Raw genomic sequence first — 18757 nt, forward strand, 5'->3', positions numbered from 1 at the left:
GGCAAGATGTATTAGTGAATTACCTATTTATGAAATGTTAATTGAAGTTCAATAAATGATACATGGAATTAATATGAAAAGATTTATGATTGTTATTAGTATTGTTTCTGACATTATGTGGATTCTTTGATGTTGAAATGATTTAACGGATTTATTGAGCATATGAATGAGTATGAGACTCATACGAGTTAGTATAGATATGTACATGTGTCTTATAAGCTTTAAAATGATAAGACTTGTGAATTGTGAATTGTGAATTAATCTGTGTGAAAGTATATGGGATAGATTAGCGAATCGTTACGAGATATTGAATATTTAATATATTACAATGGTGGTAGCTATAAGGCTTGGATCGAATGAGTACATATTGGGCCTCGTAAGCCTTAATTAGTGATTCGAAGACAATAATTTGAAAGTTTTAATCTGTATGAAATTTTATAACTAAGTGTAATACATTTATAAATGTATGTGTTTTGGTAATGCCTCGTACCCTATTCCGGCGTCTAATACGGGTAAGGGGTGTTACAATGTGACATCGCCAGGTTCGGCCATAACGTTTAGGCCAGGTTTGGGGTGTTAGAATCGTAGATTTAGATCTTTCTGAGTCATCAAACATTTTAAGCTCTTGTGATCAGAATAAACATGACATTTCTCATCGAACAGATAGTGACGCCAAATCTTTAACGCGAACACGATAGCTGCTAATTCCAAATCGTGTGTCGGGTAATTCTTTCATGCTGCTTTAATTGTCTCAAGGCATAAGCTATGACTTTGCCTTCCTACATCAAAACACAACCCAAACCATTCAACGATGCATCACTATAGATTACGAATTCTTTACTCGATTCTGGTTGTACTAACACTAGAGCTTCAGTCAAAAGAGCTTTTAGCTGATCAAAACTTTTTTGGCACTTGTCCGACCACTCAAACTTAACATCTTTCTGAAGTAGTCTCATCAACGGAGTTGCAATCATTGAGAAATCTTTTACAAATCGTCTGTAATAATTGGTGAGTCCCAGAAAGCTTCAGACTTTGGATACATTTTTTGAAGGCTTTCAATCCAATATTGCCGAAATCTTACTCAGATTGACTCGAATACCCTCTGCTGACACAATATGCCCCAGAAAACCAACGTCTCATAACAAAAACTCACATTTACTAAAATTTGCAAATAGTTGTTTATCTCGCAAAGTCTGTAGCACTATTCTCAGATGTTCAATATGCTCAGATTCATCATGGGAATAGATCAAGATGACAGCTACAAACATAATAGCAAATATATCCAAATATGGTCTGAAGATCTGATTCATTAGGTCCATAAAAATAGTAGGTACATTCGTTAGTCTGAAAGGCATAACTGGAAACTCATAATGCCCGTACCTCATTCGGAAAGTAGTTTACGGCACATCTGAGTCTTTAACTCGCAGCTGATAATAACCCGATCTCAAATCTGTCTTAGAAAACACTATAGCCACTTTTACCTGATCAAACAAATCGTCTATTCGTTGCAAAGGATATTTATTCTTGATTGTCACTTTATTAAGCTGTCTATAATCAATACACATTCTCATTGTTCCATCTTCCTCTTTCACAAATAATACTGGAGCACCCTAGGGAGAGAAACTCGGTCTTGCAAATCCTCTATCGGTCAACTCTTGCAACTGAGATTTCAATTCTTTTAACTCGATCGGAGCTATTCTATATGGAGCTATTGATATCGGAGTAGTTCTCAGCACTAATTCAATACCAAATTCAACCTCTCGAATCCTTGGTAATCCCAGTAGCTCTTTAGGAAATACATTTGGATTCTCACACACAACTGGCACAGATTCAATCTTCTTTTCAGTTACTTTTATATCAAGAACATAAGCAAAGTAAGTTTCATAGCCTTTTCTCACATAACTCTAAGATTTTAGTGACGAAATCACAGCCGGCAACCCATTCAGATTATCTGACTCAATCCAGATAATCTCATTATTCTGAATTTCATTATTCTGACATTTCAAATTGGTTGTCTTTCATTTGCAGTTCACAATTGCATCATGCAACGTTAGCCAATCCATACCCAAAATTATATCAAATTCATTAACTGGTAACAACATCAGATCAGCCAAAAAGCAAAAATCTCGAATCATCAATAGATAGTTTTTGCACACTTTATCTACTGAAACACACTTGCCTAAGGGGTTTGATACTCTAATCACAAATTCAGTAAACTCTTTAGGAAAAGTCTTACTGGATACTTAATTTATGCATATATAGGAATGAATTGATCCTGTATCTATCAATGCGATTACAGCAGTATAATAAAGAGTAAAAGTACCGATAATAACATCTGGAGACAAGGCTTTTTCGCGAGCGCAAATAGCATAAGCTCTGGCAGGTGCGCGAGCTTCAGATCTAACAGTAGTGTCTTTCGTTCCCCTTTGACTGCCACTTACATTACTCACGTTTCTGGGTGGTCTACTTCTAGTTGCAGTGTTACTCGACCTTCTATTCTACACTGTATCCACATTTGAAACAAGCTCGATCACTTAATCTACATTTATCGGGATGTCGTTTACCATAATGTTTGCACTCATGTTGATTTAGTCTGACATTTCCAACACTAGCTACTGAAGTAACTTTCGAACTCACAGGTGGTCTATCTCGATCTCGTCTATAATAACCCACAGTAGCCTTTGAATGGCTAAAATCATCTCAGAACTTCTTTGATGCCAACTGAAATGACTTACTTGATGTTCTTTTTCCTGAATCTCTAGCTTCAAAGTCAGCTTTTCTTTTCTCTTTCCCAAGTTCCTCAGCTTTGTATGCTCGCTCAATGTGTACCAGAAACTCTGTTATTTCCAGAATCCCGACTAAAAGCTTAATGTCTTCATTCAAACCATCTTCAAATATTTTACACATTATAGCTTCAGTCGAAACACATTCCTGGGCATATCTGCTAAGTCTCATAAATTCCCACTCACATTCTGTCACTATCATGCCACCTTGTTTTAACTCAAGGAATTCTTCGCGTTTTTGATCTATGAATCTCTGATTGATATATTTCTTTCAGAATTCAGTCTGAAAGAACTCCCAGGTAACCCATTCTTTTGGAACCACTGATACTAGTGTATTCCACCAGTGATATACAGTGTCCCTTAACAAAGATACAACACATTTGATACATTCATCAGGAGTACAAGATAATTTATCGAACACCCGAATCGTATTATCAAGCCAGAATTTACCTCGCTCGGTATTATCATCAACAGTAGCCCTGAACTCTTTGACCCCATATTTTCTAATTTTGTCAACTGGAGGCTTATTTAATCATGTTAGATCAGTAACTTGAGGTATCACAGGTATTTGGGGAAGATTAGGTGGGGGTAGAGGTTGTTGAGCAACCGGGTTTGTCTAGATATACTATGTGAACCATTCGTTCATCATATGGAAGAAGGATTTGTGTGCCCCTTGAGCAAGAGCGGGCGCATTACTTTCCACATCATCAACTACAGCTCGATCAGGATCCATTTACTATACAAAAACACATTTTAATTGTCAGGAATCATCACACTATCGTAGTTTATATATATGGCATGTATAGCTAGAATCACGCGCGCTCCATTACTCCTACAACCGACTAAATCGTAACTCTGATACCAATCAAATGTAACACCCCTAACTTGAATCTGTTGCCAAATTAGGGTTACAAAGCATTCCGATCAAAACACAGTTCAGAGTAGTTATTCAATACAATTCAAGCACAAAGTAATATAATCTCCTTTACAAAATTTTTTTTACAAGTCAAATTCGTATATTTGAATCACATAGTCAACCAAAATCAATCATACTTTTCTAGTCATTTCACATATACGAATCATGCTTCAATATTCAACTATATCAATATCATTTATCTAATCAAATTGCTAACCAACCAACAATCATCAAAATTATAGTGCACGTGTTTCATAAATACAAAGTTCGAACCATGTGACCATCAATTACATGTCATTCGAATACCTAAATTATAATCAAACATGATTCATCTCATAAACCGAGCATACATTAAGACATCCTTTAGTATAATTTCATGCCTTTAACTAAATACTAAACATACCAATTCCACCATTCAATATTAAGCTAAACATACTATTTCATAACCTAATACAAACATCAACATGTCACTTATAACTATATATATAACCAACGAAACATACCTAAAACATAGTCATTAGTCACCATTTAGAATCGTACCTAAATAACCAATACAAAATCAATATATACATATTCATCATATAACCTATAGGAACTTACACCATAAGTAAAAAAAATACATTCATTATTTACCTCATTACTCAAACCAAATTATATGACCATCCACCACACAAGATATGCCATATAACATACTTCCAAAATGAGCTAATTACATGGCCTAATATACACGAATATTAGCATCATTATCAAGTCATTTTCATCATGCTTGGCCGAATCTTCCCTAGGTCCTTAGCAGCCCATTAATTCCATTTAGTTCACATTTCAACCACTCAATTTGCAAATTTCACAAATAAATCCCTAATTTGGATTTTCATCAAAAATCACTTTATAAAATATGAAAATCTAACATCAAATATTCATATTTCATCATTAAACATTAAAGACCACATAAAATTTTCAATGGAAACTATCAAAACCTTTAACGGTCAAAGACATGGGCTAACTAGTTCTAGCTGCAACGATCACAAAAACGTAGAAATCATTAAAAACGGAGTTAAAACTATACCTATATGAGCAAAAACACCATGGCTAAATTTCAAGCTCTTCAATGGCTATTTTAAACCCTATTTTCAGTTGTAAATGGATGGAAGATGATGACATTTGGCTTTGTTTTATTTATTATTAACTTAATTACCTATTTACCCTGTTACCCTTTAAAATCACTAAAAATAACACCAATTGCCACTCCGCTATTATCCGTTATCTCATAAATGAGATATCTACTACATAAGGACCTTCACTTTTAAGTTCTATAGCTATTTGATACCTTTAGCTTATAGAACCCAACTTTTACGCTTTACGCGATTTAGTCGTTTTTATCGAATTAAACACTTTAACGATAAATTTTCTTTACGAAAATTTCACACAACTCTAATATCATGCTGTAAATATTAAAATAATAGTAAAATAAATTTTATGACCTCAAATTTGTTGTTCTGAAACTATTGTTCTGATTTAGCTAAAATCGGGTTGTTACAGGTCTGGCTTGTTTATTAGGCCTATGAACAGAACTAGAGGGTTCCGAATCCCTCTTATTCTTGCCTCTCTCTCAGTCCCTATTCTGGTGCTCCACGCAGTTCACCTCTTCGACGATCTTTGCCTTATCTATTAGAACTGTGAACTCTCGCTCCCTCTGTGGAGCAATCAGAACCCTCAAACTATCCCTTAGACCATCCTCAAAGCGAACACTTTTCTCGTACTCAGACACCACCATGCCTCGAGCAAAGCGGCTCAACATCAGAAATTCGGCCTCATACTCAGCCACAGATCTATCACCTTACATGAGATTCATGAACTCATGCCTACGAGCATCTACATAGCTTGCGCCCACATATTTCCCTTGAAAGGTAGTCTTGAAGAAATCTCAGTTCAGACGATCAGGTTGAGTACCCTCCTCAACTGATAACCACCACTGATATGCCTCGTCGTGAAGCAAATAAACTACACCCTTAAGTTTCAACTCGAGAGTACTATCTATATCATTCATCATCCTCTCGGTGGCCTCCAACCAATACTCGGCCACAGTAGGGCGACTCCAATGACACCCCTAAATAGCTTAGTACCATTGGACTAGAGTCGTTCATTTACCGACCCACGATCCCCAGATCTAGAATGGGGTCCAACAACCCTTTCTAATACCCTCACATTGCTTGGGACAGTGCGTAATCCCTAGCAGAATGGCTTTGAGACCCGTCTCAGTAGCAGGAGAAACCGGTGTCTCACTCATATCAAAATTCAGTATACTGTCCAGAGAGGAAGACTCAACTCAAACCCCCTAACGGCCTCTACCACGACCACGAATACCATGTTTGCTAGTTCCACGAGCGCTCATTGTATAATTCAAATTTTATCTACATTATAAAATTTTATGTATCAATTCCAGTATTTATTAACAGATATTTTATGCATAATTTATCAGAAGTTCAGAAATTTTTTCAGAAGTTTCAGTCCTTAACCATTTTAGTACAATTTTAGAAAGTACTTACTGCAGTGTTTTTAGAACATTCTATGAAAAATTCAGAAATACTTACAGGATCGATGCCGAAGACTTGGTGTACCACATACTTCCTTAAATTACCCAAATTATTTGAAAATCACTTCTTTTTGAAACACAATTTTGGAATCTAAAATTTCACAACCCGAGTTTTACGACCTGGCTCTGATACCACTAAATGTAACACCTCAAACCCGGCGTAGACGTTATGGTCGAATCTAGAGATGTCACAAAGAATGGGTTTCAAAAATAGATACGTTTCGATAAATCATACCAGCTTATAACTCATATTTGTTTATATTTGTTGTAAAAAATGTTATGAATTATTTCTTTTGCGAAAACACAACTTACAGCAAAAGTCTAATAAAATCGTTATATTTTGGAAATCCAATTCGTAATTTTTAGAAAAACCTTTTCTTTCAATAAAATTGTCGTTTCCATAAACGTTTTGTTAAACCATTCGAATAAACAAGCAAACAAAACCAAAACCAAAAGTTAAAAAACTGTTCAGTCCAGAGAGTCCAAAAATTACAAACTCTCAATTAAGTCTGAAATTTAAATAAAAACCATAATTACTAAGTATAATCAGTTTCCGGACGAGTGGTCACTGCTGAGTCTCTGTTGCACCGATCCGTCTAAGTCTAAGGATTACCTGAACAGAACAGACAAACAGATGTGAGTTTTCGTAAACTCAGTGTGTAACCCAATAGACGTAGACATGCTATACATACAGAAATCACATGCACAGTCATATTCAGATTCAGATTCGGACTCATGTCCATTTCAGATATAGATAACAGTTACAGATATACAGATCAGATATACAGAATCCTACCCCCATCTTCTACACACCAACTCCAACCATTCTATCATATCGTGTAGGGTTAAAAACACCCACCCATCCCTACACACCATATTGTGCCATTACGACACATATCAGCCAAGCTACCACAATATAGGCGAAGGTTGCCTTTCAGAACATTTCCTCTATATATACAATCCCACCCCAAAAATAGATACAAAATACAGATACAAATATAACATGTTTATCATGCTTTTGTATAGATATCAGATATACATATAGTAAAATAGTCAGACGTGCAGAAAAGTGGGGACACTCAGAGTATACTATCAGAATATCAGATCACATAATATAGGGTTTGGTTAGCCTTGACCGACTCTACGGTAGGCCCACAGTTGATTGGAGCGATCTGTGCGACCCTAGGGAAATTTATAGAAATATGGGCCCACATGCTTGTGTAGCTTACCTGTGTGGGCCCACAGGCCTAGATTGGCATTGCTCGTGACCTCACCCACATCACCAAATGGTCGTGTCTTACTCACGGCTATGCCCTCGTCAAATACATTGCCGTCTTGTATATGGCCACCCACACGGTTGGCCACACGCCCGTGTAGCGTTGACAATAGGTAATTTTAGCTTTCACTAAAGCCTCATTTTTCGTGATTTAGGAACACACCTATTACGATTTTGTTATGAAACCAGCCTCAAGACCACCAGCACCTAAAAACAGAATCCCAATGTCCTATTAACATCCGATTTACAAAAAAAAACCAAAACTAAATCGAGCAACGTTTCACACTTACCACCACAAAATGACTACACATGAAAGTTAAATCGTCAGAACGCAAACTATAGATTCACCGCCTTCACCTACACAACCGATCGCGGAGTTCAAATTTCCTACAACAACCGTACGCTACTACAACGAAGGGAATTGAGAGGCTTATCGAAACCGCGTGAAGAAAAATAATAGTGAACAAGAAAATTGAAAGGAATAGAGGAACAGGAATTACGCCAGAAAGAGGAAGAACAAAAATAAAATTAACAGAAAGGTAGAGAGGGAACATAAATTGACTTTAATTTTGGTAGAAGGGAGAAACTAATAAAATTCGAAAAAAAAAAGAAAATAAGAAAATATGCCAACATAATCCCTTAATTATCTCCACTAACCCACTACTCATAACTCCCTTAGAATTTTAACTCAACCGAAACTCTATTAGACAACCGAGAAAGAATATCAACAACATTTGCGCTGGGATTCGAATACAGGACCTCCAACACACCAACTCCCTTACCACTCGAACCAACTGGCTCATTCTAATATAAAATATCATACAACCCTATATAAGACCACTCAACAAGGGTAAGGTTAGAATTAAAAAAAAAGAATTTGGCAAAGGTGAGACTTGAACCCAAGACCTCTCAAACACACCCAAAACACTTAACTACTAAAGCAGACAAATATTTTGTGTTAGATATTTACAGAAACAGAAATAAATTAAGTGGGCCATTACAACTTACACTATCCAACAACTCATTTTGGTATATATATATATATATATATATATGGTAAATCAATTATGGTTATAATGGCATGTATAGGTTAATTGGCCAATATCGGCTTATAAATGCTTTAATTATAACTAGCCATTGGAATGGCTTGTGATGGATATGTTTGGTATGTGTTTGAAATGGTTGATTGATAGAAATTATATTGGCATATTGATGATTGAATTAAGTTAGCATATTTTATAAGATATGCATATATGTTAACTTGGTAATTTAAGTAAGTGTGCATACTTGATTATATGAGGTGTTATATCATGTATAAGACTTTATTATGAGTTGGGTTAAATGATCTATAATAGCTTGTGAATGTGTTAAAGTGTTGGTGTAGGAGGATGAAAAAAGGGGGTGAGAAATATGGTTTGGAAAATAGCCTTGTCTACACGGGCAGAGACATAGGCGTGTGTCCCAGTCGTGTGTGACACACGGCCTAGCACATAGGCGTATGACCTGTCTGTGTCTCCCTTGCATTTTTAAAATTTCAAAATAGAATGCCCAGGTATTTACACACGACCTAGCACATGGGCGTGTGGCTTGGCCGTGTGACCTAAGTCAAAGAGTTACATGGCCTAAAACACGGACATGTCCCTTGGCCATGTGAACCACATGGCCTGACCACACGGGCGTGTCCTTACATCTAGAAAAAATTTTGAGATTTTACGAAAAATTCTCTGAGTACCCAGTTTAGTCCAGACTCGTTTCTAATGCATGTTTTGGACCTCGAGGGTTCATATAAGGGACTTTATGTTTGATTTCTAACATGAATATTGTTTAAAATGAAGTATCTGTTTACTTGATCTGTATATTTCAGTAATGCTTCGTCACCCTGTTTCGACGACGAATACAGGTTAGGGGTGTTACACAAACAACTCTATTTGTTTGATTTTGGCCGTTTTTCACTCTTTTCGCTCACAAAAGCTCTCCTAAGTATAAAAGATGAATTTAAATAATTGTGAGCATTAAATTCACTAATTTACATAATTAATCATCCAACAATGCATTAAGAATGTGATTAAAATATGTTACTTTTACAACTTATTATCGGGTTTTCGGGGTTTAGTTTTTTTTATCTCCATCTTTTGTACTCTTAGTTCCTTTGCCATTATAGTAAAATTATCTTTGGTCGTGGTATTTATCCTCTTTGGAGGGGTTTTTTCACGTTAAATTTGTGTTAAATTTCTCAATTTCTTCTATTTTTTACTTGTTCATTACTTAATCGGGTCAATCCCTAATAAGTGGTATCAGAGCTAGTTCAATTTTCGTAGATCAACCCATTCAAAAATGGTAGCAACAAGGTTTGAAATTGAGAAGTTTGATGGTGTCACAAATTTCAATCAATGACAAGTTCGGATGATGGTAATTCTAGTTTAAATCGGCCAGAAAAAGGTTGTTATCGGGAAAGAGCCTAAGAATCTAAATCAAACAGAATGGGAAGAGCTTGATGAAAAGGCTTTATCTACAATTCAGTTGTGCCTCACGAATACGGTATTGTAGGAGGTATTGATGGAGAAGACTTCATCCGCATTGTGGAAAAGGTTAGAAACTCTGTATGTGACTAAGTCTTTGGCTAACCATTTAGTGTTGAAACAACTTCTATTTGCTTTTCGCATGAATGAATGTGAGCTTCTTAGAGATCACATCAGTCAATTCATTACTCTTTTAAATGATTTAAAGAACATTGAGGTTCAGATTGACGATAAAGATCAGGCTATGCTATTATTGTGTTCTTTACCCCCTTCATACAAGTTTTTTAGGGAGACCCTAATTTATGGCAAAGAAAAACTCTCGTTTGAAGATCTAAAGGGTCATTTGTTACGTAGAAACAAACTCAACAACGAGTTTGTTCGGATAGTAAGGCAGATAGGCAAGCTTCCGTTTTGGCAGCATCAAAGAAGCGAGACAAAAGGTGACGCTATTGTAAAAAGTTAGGTCACATCAAAGCAGATTGTTACAAACTGTGAAATAAAAGAGCTGCTGAGAGTAACAAGGAAGATGTAGCTAGTGTTAATTTGGTCGATGAAAGTGGTGATGATTTCTTGTTAGTGTCAACGAGTGATAACTCCAAGCTTACGTCCTAGTGGATCCTAGATTCGGGATGTTCTTTCCACATGTCTCCTAATAGAGAATGGTTTTCCACATATAATTCGGTTGAAGGTCGAGTTGTGCACATGGGAAACAATTCATCCAGTAAAGTAATTGGTATTGGTACTGTTAAAATTAGGATGCACAATGGGACGATTAGGACACTCTCAGATGTCAGGTATGTACCTGATTTACAAAAGAATCTCATCTCTTTAAGCATTTTAGACTCAAAAGGATGAAAAATCAACATCGAGTTGAGCAGCATTAAGGTATCTCGTAGAGTTCTTGTTTTGTTAAAAGGTAAAAAGACCAACAGTCTTTATATTCTGGAAGGTTCTACAGTAACCGGTGAAATCGGACGTCTCTCGTTCGTTATGGAGTCGAAATCAACTTGTTTGGAGCGGAGGTAACTTGGTCATAGGAGGGAAAAAGGTATGACTTTTTCATTGAAGAAAGGTTCTCTTTTGGATGCAAGTTTTGAAAGATTAGAGCTCTGTGTTCGTGAAAAATAAACCCAGGTTAGTTTTGATTTTGCAGTTTGCAAGTCGAAGGCTAGAAGTCTTCCAGTTTCTAAGCACATATTCAACTCAGTTTTGGCAAAGATGGCTTTATAGAAATATGAATCAAGGTGGAGATTTGTTGAGTATGACTTCTATTGCAGTCAAATTTGAGAAATAATTTTCTAGTTAAACTCTGTTTATTTGTTTCAATCAAACTCTGATTAGTCTAGATTATTTTATTATTATTTGACCTATGAATTTAGTCTATAAATAGACTCTTTTACAACATTAGAAAACACACCTATTAGAGATTAGAACTCATAACACTTTTGGAGAATTTTTGTGTTTACATTTTGAGGGTTCTTTATTTTCGGGTTTTCGGGGTTTAATTTTTTTATTCCCAGCTTTTGTACTCTTCGTTCTTTTGTCATTATAGTAAAATTATATCTACCTGTGGTTTTTTATTCTCTTTGGAGGGTTTTTTTTCACGTTAAAGTTGTATGTTAAATTTCTCAATTTCTTCCATTTTTTTACTTGTTCGTTGCTTAATCGGGTCGATCCCCAACAGCTAATATTGAAGACGAATTGGGCCGCTCTGTTTGCCAAGAGCTTGGAACTAAAAACATCAGCTATGTCCACTGTGATGTAACATGCGAATCTGACGTCCAAAATGCCGTAAACTTGGCTGTATCCAAGTACGGAAAGCTCGATATCATGTTCAACAATGCAGGCATTCCTGGTGACAACGAAGTAAGAGTGACACATGCTGCTAAGGACTTCAAGAGAGTGTTCGATGTCAATGTATTGGGTGGTTTCTTAGGTGCCAAGTATGCTGCCAGGGTCATGGTTCTGTTTAAGAAAGGTTGCATACTCTTCACAGCAACTCTTGCTTCAAAAATCTCCATCGGTCTCCCCCATGCACACAAGGCATCAAAGCACGCGGTAGCAGGGTTGACGAAGAGCTTGAGCGTGCAGTTAGGTGAGCATGGAATTAGAATTAACTGCATTTCGCCTAATGGAATTGTGACCCCAGCGTTCCACAAAGTAATTGGGAATTTCGATAAGAAGAAGGGAGAGGAGATGTTTGCGGTTTCAGCAGTGTTGAAAGGCACCGTATTGGACCCTGAAGATTTTGCGCATGCAGCACTCAATTTGGCAAGCAATGAGGCTAAATTTATCAGTGGTGTTAACTTACCAGTCGATGGAGCGTATAGTGTTAGCAACCAATCATGGAAGATGGGATTCGCAGCACTTTCTGAATAAACCAACAAGTCCTCAGCTTTACTCTTAGAAGATTTTCTTAAATTTCACTTGTAATAAATTGTATGGTCGGATTTCATCAATACTATTTGTTTTGTTGTTCAAATGAGCAAATTAAGTTCATCTTCTAAACCAGGCGGAAATTTATTCATCTGGTGAAGAGAAAATTCAAGCACTCAAAAACTGTAAAAATTAATTATTCTCTAAATAATATAACAGTACTAAAGACCTATATTACCCCAGTAAATAATTTATTTTATAAATTCCTTCAGGAATTTACAACTTTTTTTTTTCTAAAATTCAAATGAATTTTTTCCCAACAAATTAAATAATCTTTTAAAAGATGATAACTTAACAGTGGTGTTAACTTACCAGTCGATGGAGGGTATAGTCTTAGCAATCAGTCATAGAAGATGGGATTCGCAACAGTTTTTGAATAAATCAACAAGTCCTCAACTTTACTCTTTGAACAGTGTTTTGTTAAATAAGGAAAGTAAAACTTAATCCAAAAGTTACTTATTGTTCAAATGAGTAAATTAATTTCATTTTCTAATTTAAGGTGGACAATGATTAATCTGGTGAAGAGAATATTTAAGGACCCAAAATCATAAGAATTGGTTAGAATTTACGACCATTTATTTTAAATTTAAATAATTTTCTATTTTTATACAAATCAAATAATTTTCTTAAGACATTACACCAATAACTATATTTTTATTCACAGAGAAAGGAATATACATTTTCCTAAAAATGTGATGTGTGATATTTAGAGAAACGAGAAATTTAAAAGAGTTGGGAGAAAATAGAAGTAGAAATTTTGAGAGGAAATTCACAATCATTCCATAACGGTCCCTTTACACCCTTCCCGCTAGAAATAGGAGTGCATAACGGCAAGGGGTTGGTTGCCACTAGTTGTTATTGACACCATTTCAATTAACTAACAATGCTGCCCAAAACATAGCATTTCTAGCTACTCCATAGCATGAGCAAACTGCACCATTTCACATAAAGTTCTACTAACCAAAACGGTGCGCAGCACCAATGGTCATTAAAAGTAAAATAAAACATAAATTAACAGAAACATTTTCATGCCATAACAATACTGCATTCCTCGAAACTTCCTTGTCCTCAATGATTGAAGTGGGGCTATTTTTGCTGCAAGTCGTGGAGCACCTCCCAAGTCGAGTCCTCAGGGAAAGTTATGCGGTACACAGTAGTTGTCCATGTATAAAGAGAGGCACCGTAGAGGCTCTGCCTCATGGTTATAGTTGGTTGTATATGTTCTTGAATTCCCATCCTGGATTTGTAAATAAATTGTTGGGAATAGAGCTTCTAAGAGTCTGACAACAGCTATGTACAAGACGTATTAACAAAATAAATTATAAAATCCGAATTGTTAATGATGTACTTATATTGGAAATCTAAAGCTGATTAAGTCCTTCGGGTTAATGTAGTATTTGGTACTCGGACCCGATGATCGGGTTAGGTAAAGGGTGTTACAAGCAAAGTCTTAAATTTGATGCTCAAATTAAGTTAGCCTTAGTGTCCGAATGTGGTATCTCTTGCTCGTGATGTATCAATTTATCCTGGGTGAGGGGAGTTACATATTCTGTCCATAATTTCATAATTTTATTTTGTCCATATTTTTTATGGTTTTTGTTTTGTCCACTCTATGTTCTTTGAAAATAAAGGTGGTTTCATTTTTACTTTTAATTTTTAGTCATGTTTTGGCATATATGTGAGATTTGTCAATATAAGGGTATCGCTATATCTATTAGGAACTATTCTCGAAATAGATCTTAATGATGGTGATAAATTTGAGATGATAAGGAGAACGATAGGCAATCTGAGACTTAGTCTTTTATACATCATTGATGTTGTGGGTCTCTTAGGGTTTTTGACAGTCTTTTCTTTATTGATCGGAGTTCATCGTCAGGTTAATTTGATAATGGAGAGACTAGGATTCAAATTTATAAGTCTATTGAAATAAAAATTATAACCAATAAATATTTGACACATGTGCTCTAATAACAAAAATTATAAATTTTAATTGAAATAAAGAAAAGCTTAAATATCAAATTAAGTATTATAACCACTCGTACACTTAACTGACATAAAAGAAAAATATAAATTTTAAGCATTAAATTATACATTAAAATTAAACTAAGGTATGGAATAAATATATATTGACCATTATTTTATATCAAATGGGACGAAAAGTGGGGACAGGGTGACCGCGCTTAGCTCAATTTAAAAAGTCTCCGTGCTTAATAAAATAGATAGCGGTGGCGGTCAAGCCAGATTTTTCATTTTCATTTCATAAAAACTAAAGCTAGCCAACTTTGACTTCAATTATTAAGTTAAAAAATTATATAATGAGTACGTTTAATCAATGAATGCATTGGATTGAAAAGAATGTAATATTTTTTAAAAGAAACTTCATCATAGTCATATAAAAAATTTAATAAACACTACCGATTATGAGGAGAAAATATTTATGATTTGTGAAATAAAAATAAAAATATTATTTGATGAAGTGAGTCATGTAAAATGAAAATATTTATTTTATATATGAAATGTCATACTTATATATTTGTTATTGAATTTGTGTTAATTATGGCATCTGTTTTAATAAAATAATTGGATAATATAGTAATACATATCATATGAAATAAAAATATTACTTTCTATTTTCTAAATATACAAGTCAAGGCAAAAATAATGGAAAACGTTTTGTCAAATTTACAGACTTCAAAGCCTTGAACATAAAATAAGTACGACGCCATTGTTGAATTTTCAGAACAATCCATTGTTGAATTTTAAGCAACGTCACACCTCCCAGGAGTTATAAACAGCAGAATCACAAAGAGGAGAAAACACAGCATCCCAATCATTGAAATCAAAAGAAAAAGCAAAAGGGAGGGCCTCTTTTCTTCACAACCACCATGAGCTGCGACTCTTCAATAACCAAGAGGTAACAAAATCCTAAGATTCCAAAAGTTCATATTTTAGATATTTCAATTCAATAAATCAGGTTAATTTTGAATTATTTCTATCTATGTTTTTTTAATTTTCTAATCATTTCGAGTTCGCCAATAGAATCATCACAATTTAAATCATGCTAAGTTAACTATTTGTATCATTGTCATTCCGTATTTGAATAATTTTCATTTAGGTCAATTCTTATTCGAGTTATATTTAGGTTTAAGTTGAGTAAATTCAAGTTGTCGACTTTTTGAGAACAAGTTTGATTTGATTGAGTTTAAATTTAGATTATTCGAATCAAATTTTTAGATTAGGGTCAAAATTGACGAATCTAATCGAATTTAATACAAAACATTAAAATCAATATGATGTACTTCTGTCAAAAAAACCTACTTGTATTAAACATGATAGTGTTTAGAACAGGCTTACCAATGTGTTTTCAAAGTGAAAGAAAGTTGAACCGAAAGTATACTTAAGTGTATTCATGTAATAAGTCCTTTAAAAAATGATATCAATATCTTTATTATTAAATGAATTAAATTAGTCTAGAGGTGAGCATTCGATTGAATCGAATCGAAAATTTTCGAGTTAATCGAGTTTTCGAAACTTATTTTATCATCCTAACTTTATTTGAAGTTTTCTCAAATTGAGTCGAGTGAGATGAAATTCGAATCAAATCGAATATATTTGTTCTAGTTAAATTTTAAAAAATAATTTTGGGTCCTTGTAACCACTATCACCCATCGTAATAAAATTTGTCCACCTTAATCTAATTTTTTATTAACTTTCATCACCTCATAATTTATTTATTAATTTTTATATCTTGGTTAGCTTCTTTGCTTGCTTAGTTGTTTCAATTATCTTGATTCTTGTCACTATGTATTTTGGAATTAAAAATATTAAATGTAAAAATATGATTTTTAATAAAATTTATTTTAAAAATAAAATGTGAAATTGATACCAATATAAAATTTTAACACGAATATTTTATGGCATAATTAAGAATTCAATTTTAATATAAATATTCAATATGACTAAACAATTCAATAATATAAATAATATAAAATGTGAAATTTAATTTAATAACATAAATAGTAGATATAAATAAAATTATTACTATTTATGTTTAGTGATTTTTTGGATAATTTTGATTTTTATTTGAGAGTAAAGGGTGAGAAGTAAAAGTTTAGGGGAAAATAAAAATTTTGGGAATAAAAGTTTGAGGAAAGTAAATAGGGAAGTAAAATTTTGGAGGAAAATATTAAAAAAAATTGGAGGGAAGGGTTTGGGGTAGATGAGAGGTGGGATGGGAAGGAATAAAAGTTTTAGGGGAAAAGTGGGAGGGAGTAAAAATTGGGGGAAAATAAAAGGTTTTGAGGGTTTTGGGGAGTAAAATTTTGAGAAAAAGTAAATGGGAGAGTAAAATTTTGATGGGAAATGGAATTTGGGTAGATTGGGGGGTTGGGAGGGGAGTAAAAGTTTTTTGGGAAAAGTGGAAAAGAGTAAAAGTTTTGAGGGAAAAGTAAAAGGGTTTGGGAGTTTGGGGTAAAAATGTAAAATATTATAGTTGATATTCGAATTATTCGAGTTATTCGAATTTGAAAATTCAACTCGATTCGAACTCGAAATTTGAAAAAAAAATCGAGTTGATTCGAATAACTCGATTAACTTGAATAACTCGATTCGTTTAACTCGAAATTAGAATTTTTTTTCGATTTTTTCAAGTCGAATCGAGTTTTGCTCACCCCTAAATTAGTCTATATACTATTAAAAAGATCTAAATAATAATATAAGGACTAAATTGATCGGAGGGAAAATTATAAGTATTTACACTATCAATTAGTATCTAAACCTTGTTTCTTCTTCTTTTTTTTTTTTTTTTTTGTTACAGGCTGGATGGCAAGGTGGCACTGATAACTGGTGGTGCCAGTGGCTTAGGAAAGTGCACAGCCACACTTTTTGTCAAACATGGAGCCAAGGTTCTGATTGCTGATATTCAAGACGAACTGGGCGACTCTGTTTGCCAAGAGCTTGGAACTGAAAACATCAGCTATGTCCACTGCGATATAACATGCGAATCCGATGTTGAAAATGCCGTAAACTTGGCTGTCTCCAAGTACGGAAAGCTCGATATCATGTTCAACAATGCCGGTACTCACGGTGACAACGAAACAAGAGTGACACACGCCAGCACTGAAGACTTCAAGAAAGTGTTTGATATCAATGTGTTGGGTGGTTTCTTGGGTGCCAAGTATGCTGCCAGGGTCATGGTTCCGGCCAAGAAAGGTTGCATACTATTCACATCAAGTCTTGCTTCAAAAATCAGCTTCGGTAGCCCCCATGCATACAAGGCATCGAAGCATGCCGTTGCAGGGTTGATGAAGAGCTTGGCCGTGGAGTTAGGTGAGCATGGAATTAGAGTCAACTCTATTTCACCTCATGCAATTTCGACTCCAATGTTCCAAAAATCAATTGGGATACCCGATAAGAAGAAGGGAGAGGAGATGATTGCGGCTTCAGCAGTGTTGAAAGGCACTGTATTGGAGCCTGAAGATTTTGCACATGCAGCACTGTATTTGGCAAGTGATGAGGCTAAATTTATCAGTGGTGTCAACTTACCACTGGATGGAGGGTATAGTCTCAGCAATCAATCATGGAAGCTGGGATTCGCAGCACTTTTTGGATAAACCACCAAGTCCTCTGCTTCACTCTTTGAATTATATTCTCTTAAATAAGGAAAATAAAACTTATCCAAAATTACACACATGAAAAATTGTAGTCGTATTTGATCAGTCTCCTGTAATGATTTTGAAGTATCCTTTCTTTATCAATACCACTTGTTTTGCTGTTCAAATGAAAAAATTACTTTCATTTTCTAATCTACTTATTCTCTAAATAAAATAACATTACTAAAAAAAATGAACAATATACACGATAAACCGGCGTATCATATCATTAACTCGTTTCCAGCAAAAACGATGAACAACGTATATATTAACTAGTTACAAAAAAAGAAAAAAAAAGGATTATACCCAGTGATAGATTGTGCCATCTTCGAAAAGAATTTAGCATTGCCGTCGTGCAGTTCTCTGATCAACAACCCTGCTTCTTGGGTTACTGGTAACGGATGATGGTTATGCGCTTCTCCTTCAGGTCTCTGCTTTTCTTTGTGCCGTGGGATCCTTTCCCCCTTTCTTTTGAAACCGTGAGTCTTTTCTTTTTATATTATACACCATCGGCAACCCAAATCCAGTAACCGACCCCGAACTATCGCGTCGGCCGCCGTTACTAATAATTTGATTAACTGGG

General features: G+C 34.8%; 2 protein-coding genes across 3 annotated transcripts in view; both read left to right on the forward strand.

The window, feature by feature from the left end:
* Nucleotides 1-12466, forward strand: part of LOC105787105 (short chain aldehyde dehydrogenase 1-like) — a 28185-nt gene extending 15719 nt beyond the window's left edge. The window contains exon 4 of the mRNA XM_052635271.1: nt 11784-12466. Within this exon, the coding sequence (XP_052491231.1) occupies nt 11784-12466 (683 nt within the window). The remainder of the gene's footprint in view (nt 1-11783) is intronic.
* The window catches only part of LOC105786313 (short chain aldehyde dehydrogenase 1), a 37403-nt gene extending 19076 nt beyond the window's left edge, over nt 1-18327 (forward strand). Inside the window, exons 1-2 of one of the 2 annotated variants that reach the window (XM_012612689.2) lie at nt 15269-15437; nt 17340-18327. In XM_012612689.2, the coding sequence (XP_012468143.1) occupies nt 15409-15437; nt 17340-18135 (825 nt within the window). In that variant the 5' untranslated portion in view covers nt 15269-15408 and the 3' untranslated portion in view covers nt 18136-18327. Of the gene's footprint in view, nt 1-15268; nt 15438-17339 lie in introns of those variants that run through there. The other variant, XM_052635269.1, reaches the window with a different exon arrangement.
* The last annotated feature ends 430 nt before the right edge of the window (nt 18328-18757 follow it).

The sequence above is a fragment of the Gossypium raimondii genome, chromosome 1, assembly GCF_025698545.1.
Source record: "Gossypium raimondii isolate GPD5lz chromosome 1, ASM2569854v1, whole genome shotgun sequence".
NCBI classification, from domain to species: Eukaryota; Viridiplantae; Streptophyta; class Magnoliopsida; order Malvales; family Malvaceae; genus Gossypium; species Gossypium raimondii.